At 34.8% G+C, this 23609-nt stretch overlaps 1 protein-coding gene across 9 annotated transcripts in view; it reads left to right on the forward strand.

The window, feature by feature from the left end:
• The window catches only part of LOC148946570 (lactosylceramide 4-alpha-galactosyltransferase-like), a 105162-nt gene that overhangs the window by 40220 nt on the left and 41333 nt on the right, over positions 1–23609 (forward strand). For 3 of the 9 annotated variants that reach the window (XM_089097452.1, XM_089097450.1, XM_089097451.1), the window contains exon 2: positions 20561–20674. The exons of the other annotated variants lie outside the window; for them this stretch is intronic. In XM_089097452.1, the coding sequence (XP_088953578.1) occupies positions 20651–20674 (24 nt within the window). In that variant the 5' untranslated portion in view covers positions 20561–20650. The remainder of the gene's footprint in view (positions 1–20560; positions 20675–23609) is intronic. 9 annotated transcript variants of the gene reach the window in all.

Below are 23609 nucleotides of genomic sequence, written 5' to 3' on the forward strand. Positions count from 1 at the left end.
ACAGTGACAAGGTAAACCACGAGAAAACAGTACTGAAATATGCTAAGTCTTACATTTCAATGAAAAAAATCCAAAATGAACTTTGAAACATCAAGAGAATGTAACAGTGAAATAGTAAACCCCGACAAAACGCTACTGAAATATTCCAACTCTTACATTTCATCGAAAAAAAATCCAAAATGAACTTTGAAACATCAAGAGAATGTAACAGTGACAAGGTAAACCACGATAAAATACTACTGAAATAATCCAACTCTTACATTTCAACAAAAAAAATCCAAAATGAACTCTAAAGCATCAAAAGAATGTAACAGTGACAAGGTAAACCACAAGAAAACTGTACTGAAATATGCCAACTCTTACATTTCACTGAATGAAATACAAAATGAACTTTGAAAAATCAAAAGAATGTAACAGTGACAAGGTAAACCATGACAAAACACTACTGAAATATTTCCAACTCTTACATTTCAATAAATAAAATCCAAAATGAACTCTGAAACATCAAGAGAATGTAATAGTGAGAAGTTAGAATATGACAAAACACTACTGAAATATTCCAACTCTTACATTTCAACGAAGGAAATCCAAAATGAACTCTTAAAAATCAAAAGAATGTAACAGTGACAAGGTAAACCAAGATAAAACACTACTGAAGTATTCCAACTCTTACATTTCAATAAAAAAAAATCTCATATGAATTTTCAATCTTGAGGAGAATATAACAGTGATAAGATATACCACAAGAAAACTGTATTGAAATATGCCAACTCTTACATTTCAACGAATGAAATCCAAAATGAAATTTGAAATAACAAGACAATGTAACAGTGACAAGGTAAACCATGACAAAGCACTAATGAAATATTCCAGCTATTACATTTCAATCAAATAAATCCAAAATTAACTTTGAATCATCTACAAAATGTAACAGTGATAATGTAAATTACGACAAAACACTACTGGAATATTCTATCTCTTACATTTCAATGAAAAAAAAAATCTAAAATGAACTTTGAAACATAAAGAGAAGGTAACAGTGACAAGGTAAATCAAGACAAAACACTACTTAAATATTTCAGATCTTACAGTTCAATGAAAAAAAAAATCCAAAATGAACTTTGAAACATCAAGAGAATGTAATAGTGATAAGATAAACCACGACAAACATTACTGAAATATTCCAACTCTTACATTTCAACGAAAGAAATCCAAAAAGAACTTTGAAAAATCTTCAGAATGTAACAGTGACATGGTAAACCACGACAAAACACTATTGAAATATTCCAACTCTTACAGTTCAACGAAGGAAATCTAGAATGAACTTTGAAACATCAAGAGAATGTAAGAGTGACAATATAAAACACGACAAAACACTACTGAAATATTCCAACTCTTACATTTCAAGGGAAAAAAAATCTAAAATGAACTTTGAAACATGAAGAGAATATAATAATTCTGAAAAGATATAATAAAGCCTTTGAAAAGTATTGCTTGGTGTTGCGGTGTTCAAAAAGCTGTAAAGTAAAGTTGCGGGTAAAAAGGATGAGTACTTCAACTTGTAAAATGGGTTTAAGAGGGATATTAAGAAAGGAACTTGTTCTGAAACGATGTAATAAAACCGTTTTAAATGTGGGGGCCCTTCTGTGTCTCAAGTGCGCAAAAAAAGTATAAAAAAATATTGGGGGCCTGGGGGAAGGGGGGCTCTTTGGGGGCCCGGGGAAAGCGGGCCCTTTGGGAGCCCGGGGGGAGGGGGTGCCTTTGGGGTTTGGGTTGGGGGCCTCACGACACTGTTCAAATGGAACTTGTGTATTATAACGACCACAGAGTTTCACCTCAAATCATGTTCTAAAATGTCTAAAACTGTTTTGCCCAAAAAATCCCTAAAATGCCGATTAATTTTTTTCGCCCAAATAATCCCCTAAAAGTAATTCCTGCGCGTTCCTTTGTTTCGGCATCCCTGCGCTGTCACATTTGAAATTCCCAGGAAACCATTTCCCGCGTAAAATATATTCAATCTGTCTTGATCTCGTAGGAATTTCTGAAAAAATCTAAGGTGTTCCTAGTTACACTATTATGGCTTCGATAGAATATTAATATTTATCTCTCGGACCTAAACACCAGAGAAGCCATATTTAAAAATAGAATATTAATTGATCTCTTAGATCTAAAGACCTGAGAAGCCATATTTAAAAAATTAAATCCCCTCATGATTGAATTCCCTGCCGAATATGCAAATCAATTTCTCAGAAATCCTGTCCCCTTCGTAGATCAATCCATTTCTCAGAAATCTAGTCCCCTTCGATTATGTAAATCATTTTCTCAGAAATCTAGTCCTCTTCGATTATGTAATCAAGTTCCCAGGAATTCTAGTTCCCCTCTAGTGGATCACTTAGAAACATCCCCTGATTGACCTAAAAAGAGACAAGTGATCCTGTCCCGTTAGCAGATCAATATATTGCCCTATTAGTATTCAGTGCGCATGTGCAAACTTTGTCCCAAAGTCAATACACTTAGAAACACCCCCTGACTGACCTTGAAAAAGGTGCCATTGTCCCGATAGTGGATCAATAATCCACGAATAAATTTTGTCGTGTTCGTATGTAATTACCCCTTTCTACTCACAATGTGTTTTTTTTCTCTATACCCGGGCACTTCGCATAGAAGGAGTTGTCGTAGAAACTTCAAAAAGGGCTCATTCGATTGAAAATTGGAGTGGCTAGTGCCCTTTTTAATAGTCGAAAGTGATTGGAGGGCAACTAGCCCCCCCCCCCACGCCCATCATTCCCCCAAACACATCCAATCAAAATCTTGAGATAGCCATTTTGTTCAGCGTAGTTAATTTCCAGATTGAAAATATGGTTTTGAGGAGGAGACTCCCCCAAAAACCTCGGGGCAAGGGTTTTAAGTTATGCCCTGAGGGCATATAAGGTTTTTATAGAAGGCGTTGCCGTAGAAATTTCTAAAAAGGCTCATTCGATTGGAAATTCTAAAGGCTAGGACCCCCCCCCCCCCAGACGCCCACCTTTTCCCATGACACACCCAATCAAAATTTTGAGATAGTCGTTTTGCTCAGCGTAGTTGATTTCCAGGTAGAAAATATGTTTTTGAGGAGGACAATTCCCCAAAACCCTCTGGGCAAGGGTTTTAAGTTATGCCCTAGGGCATATAAGGTTTTTATAGAAGGCGTTGTTGTAGAAATTTCAAAAAAGGCTCATTCGATTGGAAATTGTAAAGGATAGGACCCTTTTAAATAGTCGAAAGCGATTTGAGGGCAACTACCCCCCCCCCCACGCCTATCATTCCCCCAAACACATCAAATCAAAAGTTTGAGATAACCATTTTGTTCAGCGTAGTTGATTTCCACATAGAAAATATGTTTTTGAGGAGGAAACTCCCTCACAGTCCTTAGGGCAAGAGTTTTAAGCTATGGCCTTGGGACATATAAGGTTTATAAAGAAAGTGTTGTCGTAGAAACTTCAAAAAAAGCTCATTCGATTGGATATTCAAAGGGCTAGTGCTCTTTCTAATAGTCGAAAGTTATTGGAGGGCAACTAGCCCCCCCCCCAACGGCCATCATTACCCCAAACACATCCAATAAAAACTTTGAGATAGCCATTTTGTTTAGCGTAGTGGATTTCCAGATAGGGAACATATTTTTGGGGAGGACACTCCCCAAAAACTCTCAGGGTAAGAATTGTAAGCTATGGCCTTGGGGTATAGAAGGTTTTTATTGAAATCTTTGTCGTAGAAACTTGAAAAAGGGCTCATTTGATTTGAAATCCAAAGGGACAGTACCCTTTTTATAGTCGAAAGTGATTTGAGGGCAACTAATCCCCCTCTCACGCTCAGCTTTTCCCCAAACACATCTAATCAATATTTTAGATAGCCATTTTATTCAACGTAGTTGAAAGTTTTGGGAATTAGGTCTTTAAGGATGACAACCCCTCCCCCCACAGCCCTCAAGGCAAAGTTCTTAAGTTATACCCTGGGGACATATCAGGTTTTTATTGAAAGCGTTGTCGTAGAAACTTCAAAAGGGCTAATTCAATTGGAAATTGAAAGGGCTAGTGCCTTTTTTAATAGTTGAAAGTGATTGGATTGTGTTTTAATTTGGCTTCTCAATTTTACATATGGGCGGGGGGAATTTTTCTATTTTTCCCGCTTGGGGAATTTACTATATTAATACTATTTTGGGATGAGTTTTTATTTAGTATTAGATGTCCTGAAGAGTGATTCTTGGACCGATTGGAAGCATGCAGTCCCTGTGATGTCTTAGCTAAGATATATTAGTATCATGAGGGTGCGGTAGTAGAGATCTAAGTTATACTTTGGGGACTTTATGTTCCTTCCTAAATTATTTGCGTACGGCACATTCCATGGTAGCTTTCCAAGGCATAGTCTACAGCCAGCTGTTATTTGGCAGTGTATAATGTGGTCAAACAGGTTTTTTTTTCTGTTTTTGTTGTCAATTACACGAAGAATGTAGGTCATGAGTTCACATACACATTCTTAAAACTACATGTGATTAAATACGTTATAGAACTACGTGCTATTTGCTTATGTCCTGTAGGTACCATTCCAAACGAGTGGGGATTCCCCGCCTGTTCCTAAACATTGCAAAAAAGATAACAGTATGAACGGGGGATTCCCCGCACACATTTGTTTCAACTCCAAGTTTTTTTTCAACCAGTATAGTCTGGTTTAGTTTTTCAAAGAGAGTGAGTATTTGACATTTTTGCAAAAAGGGATAAGGAATTCGCAAATTGGACTCTATGAATGATATTAATTAATGTTTTGAATAATACGAGTGTGAATGATTCTAATTAGTGATTGGATTGTATGACGGTGGAGAAAAAAAAGGATTAAACTGATTAACAGTTAAGGTAACCCCAAAGGGGTTGTTAACTCAGGTAATTTGTTACTTGACCTAGCTTTACCTCTCCGATGTGGCCTGTATAATACACAAGTAACGTTTCTGTATTTACACGTGAACATTTTGAATCCATTTTTGAAGTCTGTGGAAACAGTTTGACGTGTTCGGTGAGATTACGTTCCTTGGCGTTTGATAGACATTTGCAAAAAAAGGGGTAATTAGTGATTGGATAATTTTTTAACGTGAAATCTCTGAATAAAATATATTTGGAGCATGTACTTGACGATGGATAAAAGGGTTAAGGTGATTAGCAATTACGAGCAAGGATCCCCCCACTGGTTCCTGGCAGTACGCTACGCATAACAAATTACTGTACTGTGGGTTATGTAACTTGATTAAACACGCTTTTACAATCGGAATTCATTGATTGACATTTACAAAAAGGGGTAATTAGTGATTGGATAATTTTTTAACGTGAAGGGTCAATTTTGGAGGGAAAACCAAAAATACTCAGAATAGAAAATAAAAGGGATCTGCCTCAAGGGCAAGGCTCAGAGGCCCCTCCTTCCCGCTTTTAAGAGGGCAGAGGAGGGGGGACGGAGGAGGGTCAATTTTGGAGGGAAAACCAAAAATACTCAGAATCGAAAATAAACGGGATCTGCCTCAAGGGCAAGGCTCAGAGGCCCTTCGTTCTTCCATTTCTGAGGGCAGGGGAGGGGGAGGGTCAATTTTGGAGGGAAACCCAAAAATACCCAGAATGCAAAAATAAAGGGGATCTGCCTCAAGGGCAAGGCTGAGAGGCCCTTCGTTCCCCAATTTCTGAGGGCAGGGGCGAGGGGGAGTCAATTTTGGAGGGAAAACCAAAAAGTCTCAGAATTGAAAATAAATGGGCTCTGCCTCAAGGGCCAGGCTCAGAGGCCCATCGTTCCCCAATTTTTGAGGGCAGGGGAGAGGGGGAGTCAATTTTGGAGGGAAAACCAAAAATACTCAGAATAGAAAATAAACGGGATCTGCCTCTAGGGGTAGGCTCAGAGGTCCGTCTTTCCTCCGTTTCTGAGGGCAGGGGGGAGGGGAGTCAATTTTGGAGGGAAAACCAAAAATACTCAGAATCTAAAATAAACGGGATCTGCCTCACGTGGACGGCTCATAGGCCCTTCTTTCACCCATTTCTGAGGACTGGGGAGGGGGGGGTCAATTTTGGAAGGGAAAACCAAAAATACTCAGAAAGTTCATTTTGAATTTCCTTCATTGAAATGCAAGAGTTGGAATATTTCAGTAGTGACTAATTGTGCTTTACCTTGTCACAGTTACATTCTCTTGATTTTTCGAAGGTCATTTTGAATTTCTGTCATAAAATGCAAGAGTTGGAATATTTCAGTAGTGTTTTGTTGTGCTCTACCTTGTCACAGTTACATTCTCTTGATTTTCATTGTTCATTTTGAATTTCTTTCATTGAAATGCAAGAGTTGGAATATTTCAGTAGTGTTTTGTTGTTCTTTACCTTGTCACAGTTACATTCTCTTAATTTTACAAAGTTCATTTTGAATTTCTTTCATTGAAATGCGAGAATTGGAATATTTCAGTAGTGTTTAGTCGTAGTTTAACTTATCACAGTTACATTCTCTTGATTTTTCAAAGTTCATTTTGAATTTCTTTCGTGAAATGCAAGAGTTGGAATATTTCAGTAGTGTCTTGTCGTGGTTAACCTTGTCACAGCTATATTCTCTTGATTTTTCAAATTTCATTTTGAATTTCTGTCGTGAAATGCAAGAGTTGGAATATTTCAGTAGTGACTTGTTGTGCTTTACCTTTTCACAGTTACATTCTCTTGATTTTTCTAAGTTCATTTTGAATTTCTGTCGTGAAATGCAAGAGTTGGAATATTTCAGTAGTGTTTTGTTGTGCTTTACCTTGTCACAGTTACATTCTGTTGATTTTCATAGTTCATTTTGAATTTCTTTCATTGAAATGCAAGATTTGGAATATTTCAGTAATGTTTTGTTGTGCTTTACCTTGTCACAGTTACATTCTCTTAATTTTTCAAAGTTCATTTTGAATTTCTTTCGTGAAATGCAAGAATTGGAATATTTCAGTAGTGTCTTGTCGTGGTTTACCTTGTCAAAGCTATATTTTCATGATTTTTCAAAGTTCATTTTGAATTTCTGTCGTTAAATGCAAGAGTTGGAATATTTCAGTAGTGACTTGTTGTGCTTTACCTTGTCACAGTTACATTCTCTTGATTTTTCGAAGTTCATTTTGAATTTCTGTCGTGAAATGCAAGAGTTGGAATATTTCAGTAGTGTTTTGTTGTGCTCTACCTTGTCACAGTTACATTCTGTTGATTTTCATAGTTCATTTTTGAATTTCTTTCATTGAAATGCAAGAGTTGGAATATTTCAGTAGTGTTTTGTTGTTCTTTACCTTGTCACAGTTACATTCTCTTAATTTTTCAAAGTTCATTTTGAATTTCTGTCGTGAAATGCAAAAGTTGGAATATTTCAGTAGTGTTTTGTTGTGCTTTACCTTGTCACAGTTACATTCTGTTGATTTTCATAGTTCATTTTGAATTTCTTTCATTGAAATGCAAGAGTTGGAATATTTCAGTAGTATTTTGTTGTGCTTTACCTTATCACAGTTACATTCTCTTTATTTTTCAAAATTCATTTTGAATTTCTGTCGTGAAATGCAAGAGTTGGAATATTTCAGTAGTGACTTGATGTGCTTTACCTTGTCACAGTTACATTCTCTTGATTTTTCGAAGTTCATTTTGAATTTCTGTCGTGAAATGCAAGATTTGGAATATTTCAGTAGTGTTTTGTTGTGCTTTACCTTGTCACAGTTACATTCTCTTAATTTTTCAAAGTTCATTTTGAATTTCTTTCGTGAAATGCAAGAATTGGAATATTTCAGTAGTGTCTTGTCGTGGTTTACCTTGTCAAAGCTATATTTTCATGATTTTTCAAAGTTCATTTTGAATTTCTGTCGAGAAATGCAAGAGTTGGAATATTTCAGTAGTGACTTGTTGTGCTTTACCTTGTCACAGTTACATTCTCTTGATTTTTCGAAGTTCATTTTGAATTTCTCTCGTGAAATGCAAGAGTTGGAATATTTCAGTAGTGTTTTGTTGTGCTCTACCTTGTCACAGTTACATTCTGTTGATTTTCATAGTTCATTTTCAATTTCTTTCATTGAAATGCAAGAGTTGGAATATTTCAGTAGTGTTTTGTTGCTCTTTACCTTGTCACAGTTACATTCTCTTAATTTTTCAAAGTTCATTTTGAATTTCTGTCGTGAAATGCAAGAGTTGGAATATTTCAGTAGTGTTTTGTTGTGCTTTACCTTGTCACAGCTACATTCTGTTGATTTTCATAGTTCATTTTGAATTTCTTTCATTGAAATGCAAGAGTTGGAATATTTCAGTAGTGTTTTGTTGTGCTTTACCTTATCACAGTTACATTCTCTTTATTTTTCAAAATTCATTTTGAATTTCTGTCGTGAAATGCAAGAGTTGGAATATTTCAGTAGTGACTTGTTGTGCTTTACCTTGTCACAGTTACATTCTCTTGATTTTTCGAAGTTTATTTTGAATTTCTGTCGTAAAATGCAAGAGTTGGAATATTTCAGTAGTGTTTTGTTGTGCTTTACCTTGTCACAGTTACATTCTGTTGATTTTCATAGTTCATTTTGAATTTCTTTCATTGAAATGCAAGACTTGGAATATTTCAGTAGTGTTTTGTTGTGCTTTACCTTGTCACAGTTACATTCTCTTGATTTTTCGAAGTTCATTTTGAATTTCTGTCATAAAATGCAAGAGTTGGAATATTTCAGTAGTGTTTTGTTGTGCTCTACCTTGTCACAGTTACATTCTCTTGATTTTCATAGTTCATTTTGAATTTCTTTCATTGAAATGCAAGAGTTGGAATATTTCAGTAGTGACTAATTGTGCTTTACCTTGTCACAGTTACATTCTCTTGATTTTTCGAAGTTCATTTTGAATTTCTGTCATAAAATGCAAGAGTTGGAATATTTCAGTAGTGTTTTGTTGTGCTCTACCTTGTCACAGTTACATTCTCTTGATTTTCATTGTTCATTTTGAATTTCTTTCATTGAAATGCAAGAGTTGGAATATTTCAGTAGTGTTTTGTTGTTCTTTACCTTGTCACAGTTACATTCTCTTAATTTTTCAAAGTTCATTTTGAATTTCTTTCATTGAAATGCAAGAATTGGAATATTTCAGTAGTGTCTTGTCGTGCTTTACCTTGTCACAGTTACATTCTCTTAATTTTTCAAAGTTCATTTTGAATTTCTTTCGTGAAATGCAAGAATTGGAATATTTCAGTAGTGTCTTGTCGTGGTTAACCTTGTCACAGCTATATTCTCTTGATTTTTCAAATTTCATTTTGAATTTCTGTCGTGAAATGCAAGAGTTGGAATATTTCAGTAGTGACTTGTTGTGCTTTACCTTTTCACAGTTACATTCTCTTGATTTTTCGAAGTTCATTTTGAATTTCTGTCGTGAAATGCAAGAGTTAGAATATTTCAGTAGTGTTTTGTTGTGCTTTACCTTGTCACAGTTACATTCTGTTGATTTTAATAGTTCATTTTGAATTTCTTTCATTGAAATGCAAGATTTGGAATATTTCAGTAATGTTTTGTTGTGCTTTACCTTGTCACAGTTACATTCTCTTAATTTTTCAAAGTTCATTTTGAATTTCTTTCATGAAATGCAAGAATTGGAATATTTCAGTAGTGTCTTGTCGTGGTTTACCTTGTCAAAGCTATATTTTCATGATTTTTCAAAGTTCATTTTGAATTTCTGTCGTTAAATGCAAGAGTTGGAATATTTCAGTAGTGACTTGTTGTGCTTTACCTTGTCACAGTTACATTCTCTTGATTTTTCGAAGTTCATTTTGAATTTCTGTCGTGAAATGCAAGAGTTGGAATATTTCAGTAGTGTTTTGTTGTGCTCTACCATGTCACAGTTACATTCTGTTGATTTTCATAGTTCATTTTGAATTTCTTTCATTGAAATGCAAGAGTTGGAATATTTCAGTAGTGTTTTGTTGTTCTTTACCTTGTCACAGTTACATTATCTTTATTTTCAATGTTCATTTTGAATTTATTTCGTGAAATTCAAAAGTTGGAATATTTCAGTAATGCTTTGTTGTGCTTTACCTTGTCAAAGCTACATTATATTGATTTTAAAAGTTTATTTTGAATTTCTTTCATTGAAATGCAAGAGTTGGAATATTTCAGTAGTGTTTTGTTGTGCTTTACCTTATCACAGTTACATTCTCTTTATTTTTCAAAATTCATTTTGAATTTCTGTCGTGAAATGCAAGAGTTGGAATATTTCAGTAGTGACTTGATGTGCTTTACCTTGTCACAGTTACATTCTCTTGATTTTTCGAATTTCATTTTGAATTTCTGTCGTAAAATGCAAGATTTGGAATATTTCAGTAGTGTTTTGTTGTGCTTTACCTTGTCACAGTTACATTCTCTTAATTTTTCAAAGTTCATTTTGAATTTCTTTCGTGAAATGCAAGAATTGGAATATTTCAGTAGTGTCTTGTCGTGGTTTACCTTGTCAAAGCTATATTTTCATGATTTTTCAAAGTTCATTTTGAATTTCTGTCAAGAAATGCAAGAGTTGGAATATTTCAGTAGTGACTTGTTGTGCTTTACCTTGTCACAGTTACATTCTCTTGATTTTTCGAAGTTCATTTTGAATTTCTGTCGTAAAATGCAAGAGTTGGAATATTTCAGTAGTGTTTTGTTGTGCTTTACCTTGTCACAGTTACATTCTATTGATTTTCATAGTTCATTTTGAATTTCTTTTATTGAAATGCAAGACTTGGAATATTTCAGTAGTGTTTTGTTGTGCTTTACCTTGTCACAGTTACATTCTCTTAATTTTTCAAAGTTCATTTTGAATTTCTTTCGCGAAGTGCAAGAATTGGAATATTTCAGTAGTGTCTTGTCGTGGATTACCTTGTCACAGCTACATTCTCATGATTTTTCAAAGTTCATTTTGGATTTCTTTCGTTGAAATGCAAGAGTTGGAATATTTCAGTAGTGACTTGTTGTGCTTTACCTTATCACAGTTACATTCTCTTGATTTTACGAAGTTCATTTTGAATTTCTGTCGTGAAATGCAAGAGTTGGAATATTTCAGTAGTGTTTTGTTGTGCTTTATCTTCTCACAGTTAAAATCTCTTAATTTTTCAAAGTTCATTTTGAATTTCTTTCGTGAAATGCAAGAATTGGAATATTTCAGTATTGCTTTGTTGTGCTTTACTTTGTCACAGTTACATTCTGTTGATTTTCATAGTTCATTTTGGATTTCTTTCATTGAAATTCAAGAGTTGGAATATTTCAGTAGTGACTTGTTGTTCTTTACCTTGTCACAGTTACATTCTCATGATTTTTCAAATTTTATTTTGAATTTCTGTCGTGAAATGCAAGAGTTGGAATATTTCAGTAGTTTTTTGTTGTGCTTTACCTTGTCACAGTTACATTCTGTTCATTTTCATAGTTCATTTTGAATCTCTTTCATTGAAATGCAAGAGTTGGAATATTTCAGTAGTGTTTTGTTGTGCTTTACCTTATCACAGTTACATTCTCTTAATTTTTCAAATTTCATTTTGAATTTCTGTCGTGAAATGCAAGAGTTGGAATATTTCAGTAGTGACTTGTTGTGCTTTACCTTGTCACAGTTACATTCTCTTGATTTTTCGAAGTTCATTTTGAATTTCTGTTGTAAAATGCAAGAGTTGGAATATTTCAGCAGTGTTTTGTTGTGCTTTACCTTGTCACAGTTACATTCTGTTGATTTTCATAGTTCATTTTGAATTTCTTTTATTGAAATGCAAGAGTTGGAATATTTCAGTAGTGTTTTGTTGTGCTTTACCTTGTCACAGTTACATTCTCTTAATTTTTCAAAGTTCATTTTGAATTTCTTTCCTGAACTGCAAGAATTGGAATATTTCAGTAGTGTCTTGTCGTGGTTTACCTTGTCACAGCTTCATTCTCATGATTTATCAAAGTTCATTTTGGATTTCTTTCTTTGAAATGCAAGAGTTGGAATATTTCAGTAGTGACTTGTTGTGCTTTACCTTGTCACAGTAACATTCTCTTGATTTTTTGAAGTTCATTTTGAAAGTTGGGTTGATCTAGGTTCACTTAGAGTGGCGCGCGCCACTCTAAGTGAACCTAGATCAACCCAAATTTTTGGATACCTCTCTCACTATGACTCTGTTTGTGTGTCGTGTCAAATAGCTTTCGACTGACAACACTAACATCAAAACTTAAACGGTCAGAAATAGAGGCTGTTTCCAAAGATTTAGCTAAAAAAAACAGTCTGGTTGAAAACGTGCTGTCTTGACAAATAAAGCCCGGATAGTCGGACCCCAACGCTCCATTCTGAACACTGACTAAGACCCCAATTTTGAGCTAGTGAATTTCAATCATTCAGGCTGGTGGACTAAGACCCTAATTCTGAGCTAGTGAATTTCCACCATTCAGGCTGGTCGACTGAGACCCCAATTTTGAGCTAGTGAATTTCCACCATTCAGGCTGGTGGACTGAGACCCCAATACTGAGCTAGTGGATTTCGACTATTCAGGCTTGTGGACTAAAACCCCAATTCTGAGCTATTGGATTTCCACCATTCGAGCTGGTGGACTACGACCCCAATACTGAGCTAGTGAATGTCCATCATTCAGGTTGGTGGACTAAGACCCCAATACTGAGCTAGTGAATTTTCACCATTAAAGCTCGTGGACTAGGACCCCAATACTGAGCTAGTGGACTTACAGCCATTCAGGCTGGTGGACTAAGACCCCAATTTTCATACTCTTGCATTTCATGACAGAAATTCAAAATGAACTTCGAAAAATCAAGAGAATGTAACTGTCAGAAGGTAAAGCACAATAAGTCACTACTGAAATATTCCAACTCTTGCATTTCACGACAGAAATTCAAAATGAAATTTGAAAAATTAAAGAGAATGTAACTGTGATAAGGTTAAGCAAAACAAAACACTACTGAAATACTCCAACTCTTGCATTTCAATGAAAGAAATTCAAAATGAACTATGAAAATCAACAGAATGTAACTGTAACAAGGTAAAGCACAACAAAACACTACTGAAATATTCCAACTCTTGCATTTCACGAAAGAAATTCAAAATAAATTTTGAAAAATTAAGAGAATGTAACTGTGACAAGGTAAAGCACAACAAAACACTACTGAAATATTCCAACTCTTGCATTTCAATGAAAGAAATTCAAAATAAACTATGAAAATCAATAGAATGTAACTGTGACAAGGTAAAGCACAACAAAACACTACTGAAATATTCCAACTCTTGCATTTCACGACAGAAATTCGAGATGAACTTTGAAAAATCAATAAAATGTATGTGTGACAAGGTAAAGCACGATAAGACACTACTGAAATATTCCAAATCTTGCATTTCACTAAAGAAATTCAAAATGAACTTTAAAAAATTAAGAGAATGTAACTGTGACAAGGTAAAGCACAACAAAACACTACTGAAATATTCCAACTCTTGCATTTTAATGAAAGAAATTCAAAATGAACTACGAAAATCAATAGAATGTAACTGTGACAAGGTTAAGCACAACAAAACACTACTGAAATATTCCAACTCTTGCATTTCACGACAGAAATTCAAAATGAACTTCGAAAAATCAAGAGAATGTAACTGTGACAAGGTAAAGCACAACAAATCACTACTGAAATATTCCAACTCTCGCATTTCAAAGAAAGAAATCCAAAATGAACTTTGAAAAATCATGAGAATGTAGCTGTGACAAGGTAAACCACGACAAGACACTACTGAAATATTCCAATTCTTGCATTTCACGAAAGAAATTCAAAATGAACTTTGAAAAATTAAGAGAATGTAACTGTGACAAGGTAAAGCACAACAAAACACTACTGAAATATTCCAAGTCTTGCACTTCAATGAAAGAAATTCAAAATGAACTATGAAAATCAACAGAATGTAACTGTGACAAGGTAAAGCACAACAAAACACTACTGAAATATTCCAACTCTTGTATTTTACAACAGAAATTCAAAATGAACTTCGAAAAATCAAGAAAATGTAACTGTGACAAGGTAAAGCACAACAAGTCACTACTGAAATATTCCAACTCTTGCATTTCACGAAAGAAATTCAAAATGAAACTTGAAAAATTAAGAGAATGTAACTGTGATAAGGTAAAGCACAACAAAACACTACTGAAATATTCCAACTCTTGCATTTCAATGAAAGAGATTCAAAATGAACTATGAAAATAAACAGAATGTAACTGTGACAAGGTAAAGCACAACAAAACACTACTGAAATATTCCAACTCTTGAATTTCACGACAGAAATTCAAAATGAACTTAGAAAAATCATGAGAATGTAACTGTGACAAGGTAAAGAACAACAAGTCACTACTAAAATATTCCAACTCTTGCATTTCAATGAAAGAAATCCAAAATGAACTATGAAAATCAACAGAATGTAACTGTGACAAGGTAAAGCACAACAAAACACTACTGAAATATTCCAACTTTTGCATTTCACGACAGAAATCCAAAATGAACTTCGAAAAATAAAGAGAATGTAACTGTGACAAGGTAAAGCACAACAAGACACTACTGAAATATTCCAACTCTTGCATTTCAACGAAAGAAATCCGAAATGAACTTTGAAAAATCATGAGAATGTAGCTGTGACAAGGTAATCCACGACAAGACACTACTGAAATATTCCAATTCTTGCACTTCGCGAAAGAAATTCAAAATGAACTTTGAAAAATTAAGAGAATGTAACTGTGACAAGGTAAAGCACAACAAAACACTACTGAAATATTCCAAGTCTTGCATTTCAATGAAAGAAATTCAAAATGAACTATGAAAATCAACAGAATGTAACTGTGACAAGGTAAAGCACAACAAAACACTACTGAAATATTCCAAATCTTGCATTTCACGACAGAAATTCAAAATGAACTTAGAAAAATCAAGAGAATGTAACTGTGACAAGGTAAAGCACATCAAGTCACTACTGAAATATTCCAACTCTTGCATTTCACGACAGAAATTCAAAATGAATTTTGAAAAATAAAGAGAATGTAACTGTGATAAGGTAAAGCACAACAAAACACTACTGAAATATTCCATCTCTTGCATTTCAATGAAAGAAATTCAAAATGAACTATGAAAATCAACAGAATGTAACTGTGACAAGGTAAAGCACAACAAAACACTACTGAAATATTCCAACTCTTGCATTTCACGACAGAAATTCAAAATGAACTTTGAAAAATTAAGAGAATGTAACTGTGACAAGGTAAAGAGCAACAAAACACTACTGAAATATTCCAACTCTTGCATTTCAATTAAAGAAATTCAAAATGACCTATGAAAATCAACAGAATGTAACTGTGACAAGGTAGAGCACAACAAAACACTACTGAAATATTCCAACTCTTGCATTTCACTACAGAAATTCAAAATGAACTTCGAAAAATCAAGAGAATGTATCTGTAACAAGGTAAAGCACAACAAGTCACTACTGAAATTTTCCAACTCTTGCATTTCACGACAGAAATTCAAAATGAACTTTGAAAAATCATGAGAATGTAGCTTTGACAAGGTAAACCACGACAAGACACTACTGAAATATTCCAATTCTTGCATTTCACGAAAGAAATTCAAAATGAACTTTGAAAAATTAAGAGAATGTAACTGTGACAAGGTAAAGCACAACAAAACATTACTGAAATATTCCAAATCTTGCATTTCACGACAGAAATTCAAAATGAACTTCGAAAAATCAAGAGAATGTAACTGTGACAAGGTAAAGCACAACAAGTCACTACTGAAATATTCCAACTCTTGCATTTCACGACAGAAATTCAAAATGAATTTTGAAAAATAAAGAGAATGTAACTGTGATAAGGTAAAGCACAACAAAACACTACTGAAATATTCCAACTCTTGCATTTCAATGAAAGAAATTCAAAATGAAGTATGAAAATCAACAGAATGTAACTGTGACAAGGTAAAGCACAACAAAACACTACTGAAATATTCCAACTCTTGCATTTCATGAGAGAAATTCAAAATGAACTTCGAAAAATCAAGAGAATGTAACTGTGACAAGGTAAAGCACAACAAAACACTACTGAAATATTCCAACTCTTGCATTTCAATGAAAGAAATTCAAAATGAACTATGAAAATCAACAGAATGTAACTGTGACAAGGTAAAGCACAACAAAACACTACTGAAATATTCCAAATCTTGCATTTTACGACAGAAATTCAAAATAAACTTCGAAAAATCAAGAGAATGTAACTGTGACAAGGTAAAGCACATCAAGTCACTACTGAAATATTCCAACTCTTGCATTTCACGACAGAAATTCAAAATGAATTTTGAAAATTAAAGAGAATGCAACTGTGATAAGGTTAAGCACAACAAAACACTACTGAAATATTCCAACTCTTGCATTTCAATGAAAGAAATTCAAAATGAACTATGAAAATCAACAGAATGCAACTGTGACAAGGTAAAGCACAACAAAACACTACTGAAATATTCCAACTCTTGCATTTCACGACAGAAATTCAAAATGAACTTTGAAAAATTAAGAGAATGTAACTGTGACAATGTAAACCACGACAAAACGCTACTGAAATATTCCAATTCTTGCATTTCAATGAAAGAAATTCAAAATGAACTTTGAAAAATTAAGAGAATGTAACTGTGACAAGGTAAAGAACAACAAAACACTACTGAAATATTCCAACTCTTGCATTTCAATGAAAGAAATTCAAAATGAACTATGAAAATCAAGAGAATGTAACTGTGACAAGGTAGAGCACAACAAAACACTACTGAAATATTCCAACTCTTGCATTTTATGACAGAAATTCAAAATGAACTTCGAAAAATCAAGAGAATGTAACTGTGACAAGGTAAAGCACAATTAGTCACTACTGAAATATTCCAACTCTTGCATTTCAATGAAGGAAATTCAAAATGAACTTTCTGAGTATTTTTGGTTTTCCCTTCCAAAATTGACCCTCCCCCTCCCCTGCCCTCAGAAATGGGTGAACGAAGGGTCTCTGAGCCTTCCCCTTGAGGCAGATCCCGTTTATTTTAGATTCTGAGTATTTTTGGTTTTCCATCCAAAATTGACAACCCCTCCCCCCATCCCTCAGACAAGGATGAAGTACGGGCCTCTGAGACTTCCGCTTGAGTCAGATCTCTTTAATTTGTTATTATTATTATTTTTGTTTGTCCAACCAAAATTTACTCCCCCTCTCCCCTGCCCGCAGAAAGTGTGGAAGGAAGTGCCTCTGAGCCTTGCCCTTGAGGCAGATCCGGTTTATTTTCGATTCTGAGTATTTTTGGTTTTCCCTCCAAAATTGACTCCCCCCTCCCCTGCCCTCAGAAATTGGGGAACGAAGCCTCTCAGCCTTGCCCTTGAGGCAGATCCCATTTATTTTTGCATTCTGAGCCTTTTTGGGTTTACCTCCCATATTGTCCCTCCCCCCTCCCCTGCCCTCAGAAATGGGGGAACGAAGGGCCTCTGAGCCTTCCCCTTGAGGCAGATCCCATTTATTTTCGATTCTGAGTATTTTTGGTTTTCCCTCCAAAATTGACCCTCCCCCCCCCCCCCACCTCTGCCCTCATAAAAGGGGGAATGAAGGGCCTCTGAGCCTTCCCCTTGAGGCAGACCCCGTTTATTTTCTATTCTGAGTATTTTTGGTTTTCCCTCCAAAATTGACCCTTCACGTTAAAAAATTATCCAATCACTAATTACCCCTTTTTGTAAATGTCAATCAATGAATTCCGATTGTAAAAGCGTGTTTAATCAAGTTACATAACCCACAGTACAGTAATTTGTTATGCGTAGCGTACTGCCAGGAACCAGTGGGGGGATCCTTGCTCGTAATTGCTAATCACCTTAACCCTTTTATCCATCGTCAAGTACATGCTCCAAATATATTTTATTCAGAGATTTCACGTTAAAAATTATCCAATCACTAATTACCCCTTTTTTTGCAAATGTCTATCAAACGCCACGGAACGTAATCTCACCGAACACGTCAAACTGTTTCCACAGACTTCAAAAATGGATTCAAAATGTTAACGTGTAAATACAGAAACGTTACTTGTGTATTATACAGGCCACACCGGAGAGGTAAAGCTAGGTCAAGTAACAAATTACCTGAGTTAACAACCCCTTCGGGGTTACCTTAACTGTTAATGAGTTTAATCCTTTTTTTTTCTCCACCGTCATACAATCCAATCACTAATTAGAATCATTCACACTCGTATTATTCAAAACATTAATTAATATCATTCATAGAGTCCAATTTGCGAATTCCTTATCCCTTTTTGCAAAAATGTCAAATACTCACTCTCTTTGAAAAACTAAACCAGACTATACTGGTTGAAAAAAAACTTGGAGTTGAAACAAATGTGTGCGGGGAATCCCCCGTTCATACTGTTATCTTTTTTGCAATGTTTAGGAACAGGCGGGGAATCCCCACTCGTTTGGAATGGTACCTACAGGACATAAGCAAATAGAACGTAGTTTTAGAACGTGTTTAATCATGTGTAGTTTTTAAGAATGTGCATGTGAACTTATCACCTACATTCATTGTGCAATTGACTACAAAAACAGAAAAAAACCTGTTTGACCACATTATACGCTGCCAAATAACCGCTGGCTGTAGACTATGCCTTGGAAAGCTACCATGGAAAGTGCCGTACACAAATAACACAGGAAGGAACATAAAGTCCCCAAAGTATAACTTAGATCTCTACTTGCGGTATATTCTCTTGGAAAATCCCCCCTGTGGAAAGCTCCCTTTGGAAAATTTGCTCCACAGGCAACATCGAGCAACCAAAGAATAATTAAGGCAATTAAAAATAAACGAAGAAAAAATAAATTTTGGATCATTCTATCTATATTCCAGAACAGAATATATGGTGCAAAATCAAGCATTGTATGGTAACGAACTGTGGGTAAAAAGCGATTTGGGCCAATAATAACCAAAACTCTAGAAAAAGAATTTTGATAACAATTAATGCATTCAAAAGCATTTGATAACAATTAATGCATTTGAAAACTTGCTTTTTATGCTGATTCCGAATACATAAAAGCTCATTAACGCTAGGATCTTGTGACAATTAACTTTATAAAAAAAAATGGCGAACACCCGCGAAAAGCCAAGCGATCGTAGCGAGAATTGCACCATTAGATTTAGCATATTAGAGCCCCAAATGTAGTTCCAGAGAACCAAATGTTTAGCTTCAAAAATTTAGAATTTTACCTTTTTCCCAGAAGAAAGATCACGGATGCGTGTTCGTTGTAATTTTTGTGAATTAATTTTAATAGTAACGTCACCCAAATCAGTCGGTAAAATGAAAAGCCAGTCAATGAAATTCATGGTCCCCCTCCAATCATTTTGGATAGTGACGCCTTTGGATGGTGCCAAACCAAAGTATAATCACCTACGGAACAAGTACTGACAAAACTCTCCAAAAGTGACCCCGCGTACCTCAGCACCTCTAGACACAAAGTACTATACTACTTAATCGCTCCGAGCCAAAGTACTTTGCTACGAGCCAATAAATTATGCTAGAGCGTGATTCAGGTGACGAGTAACCGGGAAAGTTGTATTGAATTGTGTAACTACGGTATTTAGTTGCCAGGTTCGCATAGGTATGGAATCGTCTCCGGGGACTCGGACAAAGGGTCACTTTTTTGTGTGGAGAGGATAGGTTTTGTCAGTACTTGTTCCGTAGGTGATTATACTTTGGTGCCAGACTAAGTCCATGGAAAGAAATTATTCGTGTCTCTTAGTCCCAGGTTGTTATCTGTGTGCAGTTCCATCACAGGGCAACTTTTCTGTTGCTGCAACTAATTTCATGTTTTCTAATTATTTTCTTTAACCTTTATCTTGCCCTGCTATGATGTATCAATGCCGAAAAAAAAAGATTTAAATAAATAAAATGTAAAAATAAATAAAGGAGGATCATTCAAATCATATATTATGTCTGTATTTTAAAATATAGATAGAATATTCCAAAATTCCTTTCTTTCTTTATTTTTTTTCTTATATTGTAGTTTCATTTTGGCTACTCAATTTTGCATGTGGGAGCGATTTTCAGCGGGGAGGAATTTCAACAGAATTTCTGGGGTGATTTTCTGGGAGCAATTTTCCTGGAGGAACAAGAATAGCACTCTTTTAAGGGTGGTCACCTGAAGGTATATGGTAAATACCCTCTTAGATCTAGAATTATGAGTGGAAGAAGACCGAATATTAACAATAGCTTCTTTAAAATGCTCTTAAAAAGTTTCAAATAAATGAAAAAATCCGAAAAAATACATTAAAATTTTCACTTTTCTTTACTTTACTAAATAAAAAATTCTTTAAAATTTAATGCGTACGCCGTATGAGTTTTCGTCAATAGAGGATGACCAGTGTTTGTATTTATGTTCTTGGAATGTCCACGTGACATCAAGTTACCTAGATATATTCCAGTTACTGGAAGATTTTTCTTCTCATCTTGATGTCGTAGAGCTGTGTGAAACGTTTTTGTGTGTAAATCAGTCTCGTTTACTTTATTCATTTCCAGGGTACAACTTACATGTCAAAAATCATACTTCACTAGGCCGAGGTGTTTTTGCACTTTTGGTTAAGGAAGGGATCTGGAGTGGTATAAGGGATGAACTTAGTATATGGAGAGAAGGTAAGGTAGAAATTTTTTCAGTAGATATTGAACTTAATAACCAAAAAAAAATTTAATTAGTATGGTGTATAATTATGAGTTTGCATGGATTAGTTTGCCGATGGATTTAATGAGTTCCTTGGTAAAGTCACCAATGGTTTTGGTCATATAGTGACGGGGGATTTTAATTTAATTTATCGGATCTATCTAGTCAGAATAGTGATTGTTTTAACTCTATGATAGCAAATGATTTATATCTAGTTATCAATATTCGAGCGAGAATCACGAGTCAATCCGCAGCGATTTTTGATAATGTATTTGTTCGTTCAGTTGATTTGAATCGAAGTTTTTCTGATGTGATCATGTTTCCTGGGCCTGATCATCTTCCACCCTCAGCTACAATTTGTTTTGTTAAACTAGTCCAGAAAAAAAAACTAAAATTTCGGCTGACGAAAAAAAAATCCCCTAAAGTTTTCAGAGGAAGTGAGTGTAATAGACTGGAGTCAATGTTTGAAGAGACAAAATACTCCACTAAAGCCCTGGATTGTCTGATGGAAGTCATTAACCCTATTTATGAAAGGACGTGTCAAGTAAAAGTTTTTAAATCAAAGAAGCTTGTTCCCCTTAAACCATGGATATCAGAGGAAATAATTTACCAAATAGAATTAAGAAAATGGCTTTATGAAAGATATTTGGATTCCAAAAGCGACGAGTCTTTTATTTTCTTTACAAAGCAAAGAAATCTGGTGAATAAACTGGGGAGAAAAGCAATGTCCAATTATTACGGAAATAAGCTGGAGGAAAGTAAAGGTACGAAAGAAACGTGGAATATTTTAAATGAGGTCATGGGTGGTAAGGGAAAAGAGACCCGGCAGACATTAATTTGGACGGGTGTAATCGTGGTGATTCAATTGGAATTGTCAATAAGTTTGCTAAACTTTTCTCGAATATTGGCTCCAAGGTGCAATCTAGTGTTAGCAATAAAAATGAACGAATTGCCTAACAAATTGACCACGGCAGTAGAGTGCTAACTTATACTTTGCTTGCCTTATGTTCCTTCCTGTGATATTTGCTTGCCTTATGTTCCTTGGTACCTTTCCAGAGCATGTACTTATGGATTTGCTTGCCTTATGTTCCTTCCTGTGCTATTTGCTTGCCTCATGTTCCTCGGTATCTTTCCAGAGCATGTACTTATGGATTTGCTTGGTTTATGTTCCTTCCTGTGCTATTTGCTGGGACCTCTACACCTTTTCAAAGAGAGTGAGTATCCTCTCACATGGCCTTCCATTTTGCTGGGACGTATTGGAATTCCCATACTATTTGTTGGGACCTCTACACCTATTCAAAGAGAGTGAGTATCCTCTCACACCTATGTTCGCTTGGTAGCTTTCCAAACAAAGTGATAAAAAACACGTCTTTAGCAACTTCGTTCATCATGATAGTGTATAAGGTTTCAATTGCACATGGAATTACACAAGAATATACAGTGCAGTTTGACGTGCACATTGCAAAAAGCGATCAAACCTTTTATATTATATACCTATAAAGTGAACAAACACGTTTTGGAACTATGGTTGAGATCATATAAAGCAGCCAGATGGGTTTTTGAAGCACATTCATCATAGCGTGTTTTATTTATTTTCTTTTTTTAAATCGAAAACTAGAAATTGTTAAATTGCGCAATCAAAGAATGGTCTCATTCTAGAAATACCGGTTTACAGTTGGTTATAATCATTTTTTTTTTATATATATCGAGCAAATTGATCATTTCTCGGTCAGTTGATTAATAGAAGTTGTAATAAGCATATAAGAATCAATTCGCTCATTTTAAAAGGACAATAAAATAGTTATATTAGTAAGTAAATATACTTTATTCGTCGACTAACATAATGAATAACCTTTTTTTTTCCTATCTAGCATTATGAGTTTCACACAGAATTATCTATCATTTTGATTTTCACACAGAAAGGTGAACTTTCTGTAAATATGCGAGCTAGAATAAGATTCATATGTTCATAACAGCTGTTTTGAGTAGAAGGCTGTTTTCTTGTGAGATTACATTTCACTGCACTTCAAACAAACTTAATGAGACGATCATTTTATGTACGCGTGTGTATTTAATAAAGGGGCCAATTATTGTAGAGAAAAAAAGAGGAGTTGGGGGGAGGGGTGCTCATCATTAATATTCTGAATAAATTTCAAACTGTAGTTAATAGTTAAAATTGTATTTTTTTTCATACATTGTATTTAAAAAACGTGTTTATGCATTCATAGCTCAACCGAACTTAATTGGGGTTAAAAATAATGCTAGGAGGGGGAAATTAAGTTTTAAGGGTGGGGTGAAAAATTCTACTTATTTAAAACCCCGGTAAGCATCTGACTTGAAATACTTCAGGAGAAATGGACTATTGCTTCTTTCTGACTTTCTGGGGAAGGGGTGGGGGCAAGTATTTAATGAATATAATGCTAGGGGGAAAATTAAGTTTAGAGGGGGGTGAAAAATGGTATTTATTTAGTAGCTGGTAAAACATGTGACTAGGTTTGAAATGCTTCATGAGAAATAGGTTATTGCTCATGATATCTTCTTGACAAAATATTGTTTTTATTGTATTTTATAGCTATTAGCCAAACGTTGCGTTGTTTGCCACACCAACTAGTAAATATTTATCGGGCTTTTATTTTTTCTGTTCAACTATTTTCAGTGTAAGCCAATATAACGCTAGGGGGAAACTAAGTTTTGAGGGGGTAAAAATGGTACTTATTTAGTACCCGGTAAACATGTGACTTGAAATGCTTCATGAGAAATAGGTTATTGCTAATGATATTTCCTTGACAAAATATTTTTTTTAATGTATTTTATAGCTATTAGCCAAACGTTGCGTTGTTTTTGTCACACAAACTAGTAAATATTTATCGGGCTTTTACTTTTTCTGTTCAATTATTTTCAGTATAAGCC

Source organism: Artemia sp. Qi Xiang Cuo, chromosome 11 (assembly GCF_049724085.1).
Source record: "Artemia sp. Qi Xiang Cuo chromosome 11, ASM4972408v1, whole genome shotgun sequence".
NCBI lineage: Eukaryota > Metazoa > Arthropoda > Branchiopoda > Anostraca > Artemiidae > Artemia > Artemia sp. Qi Xiang Cuo.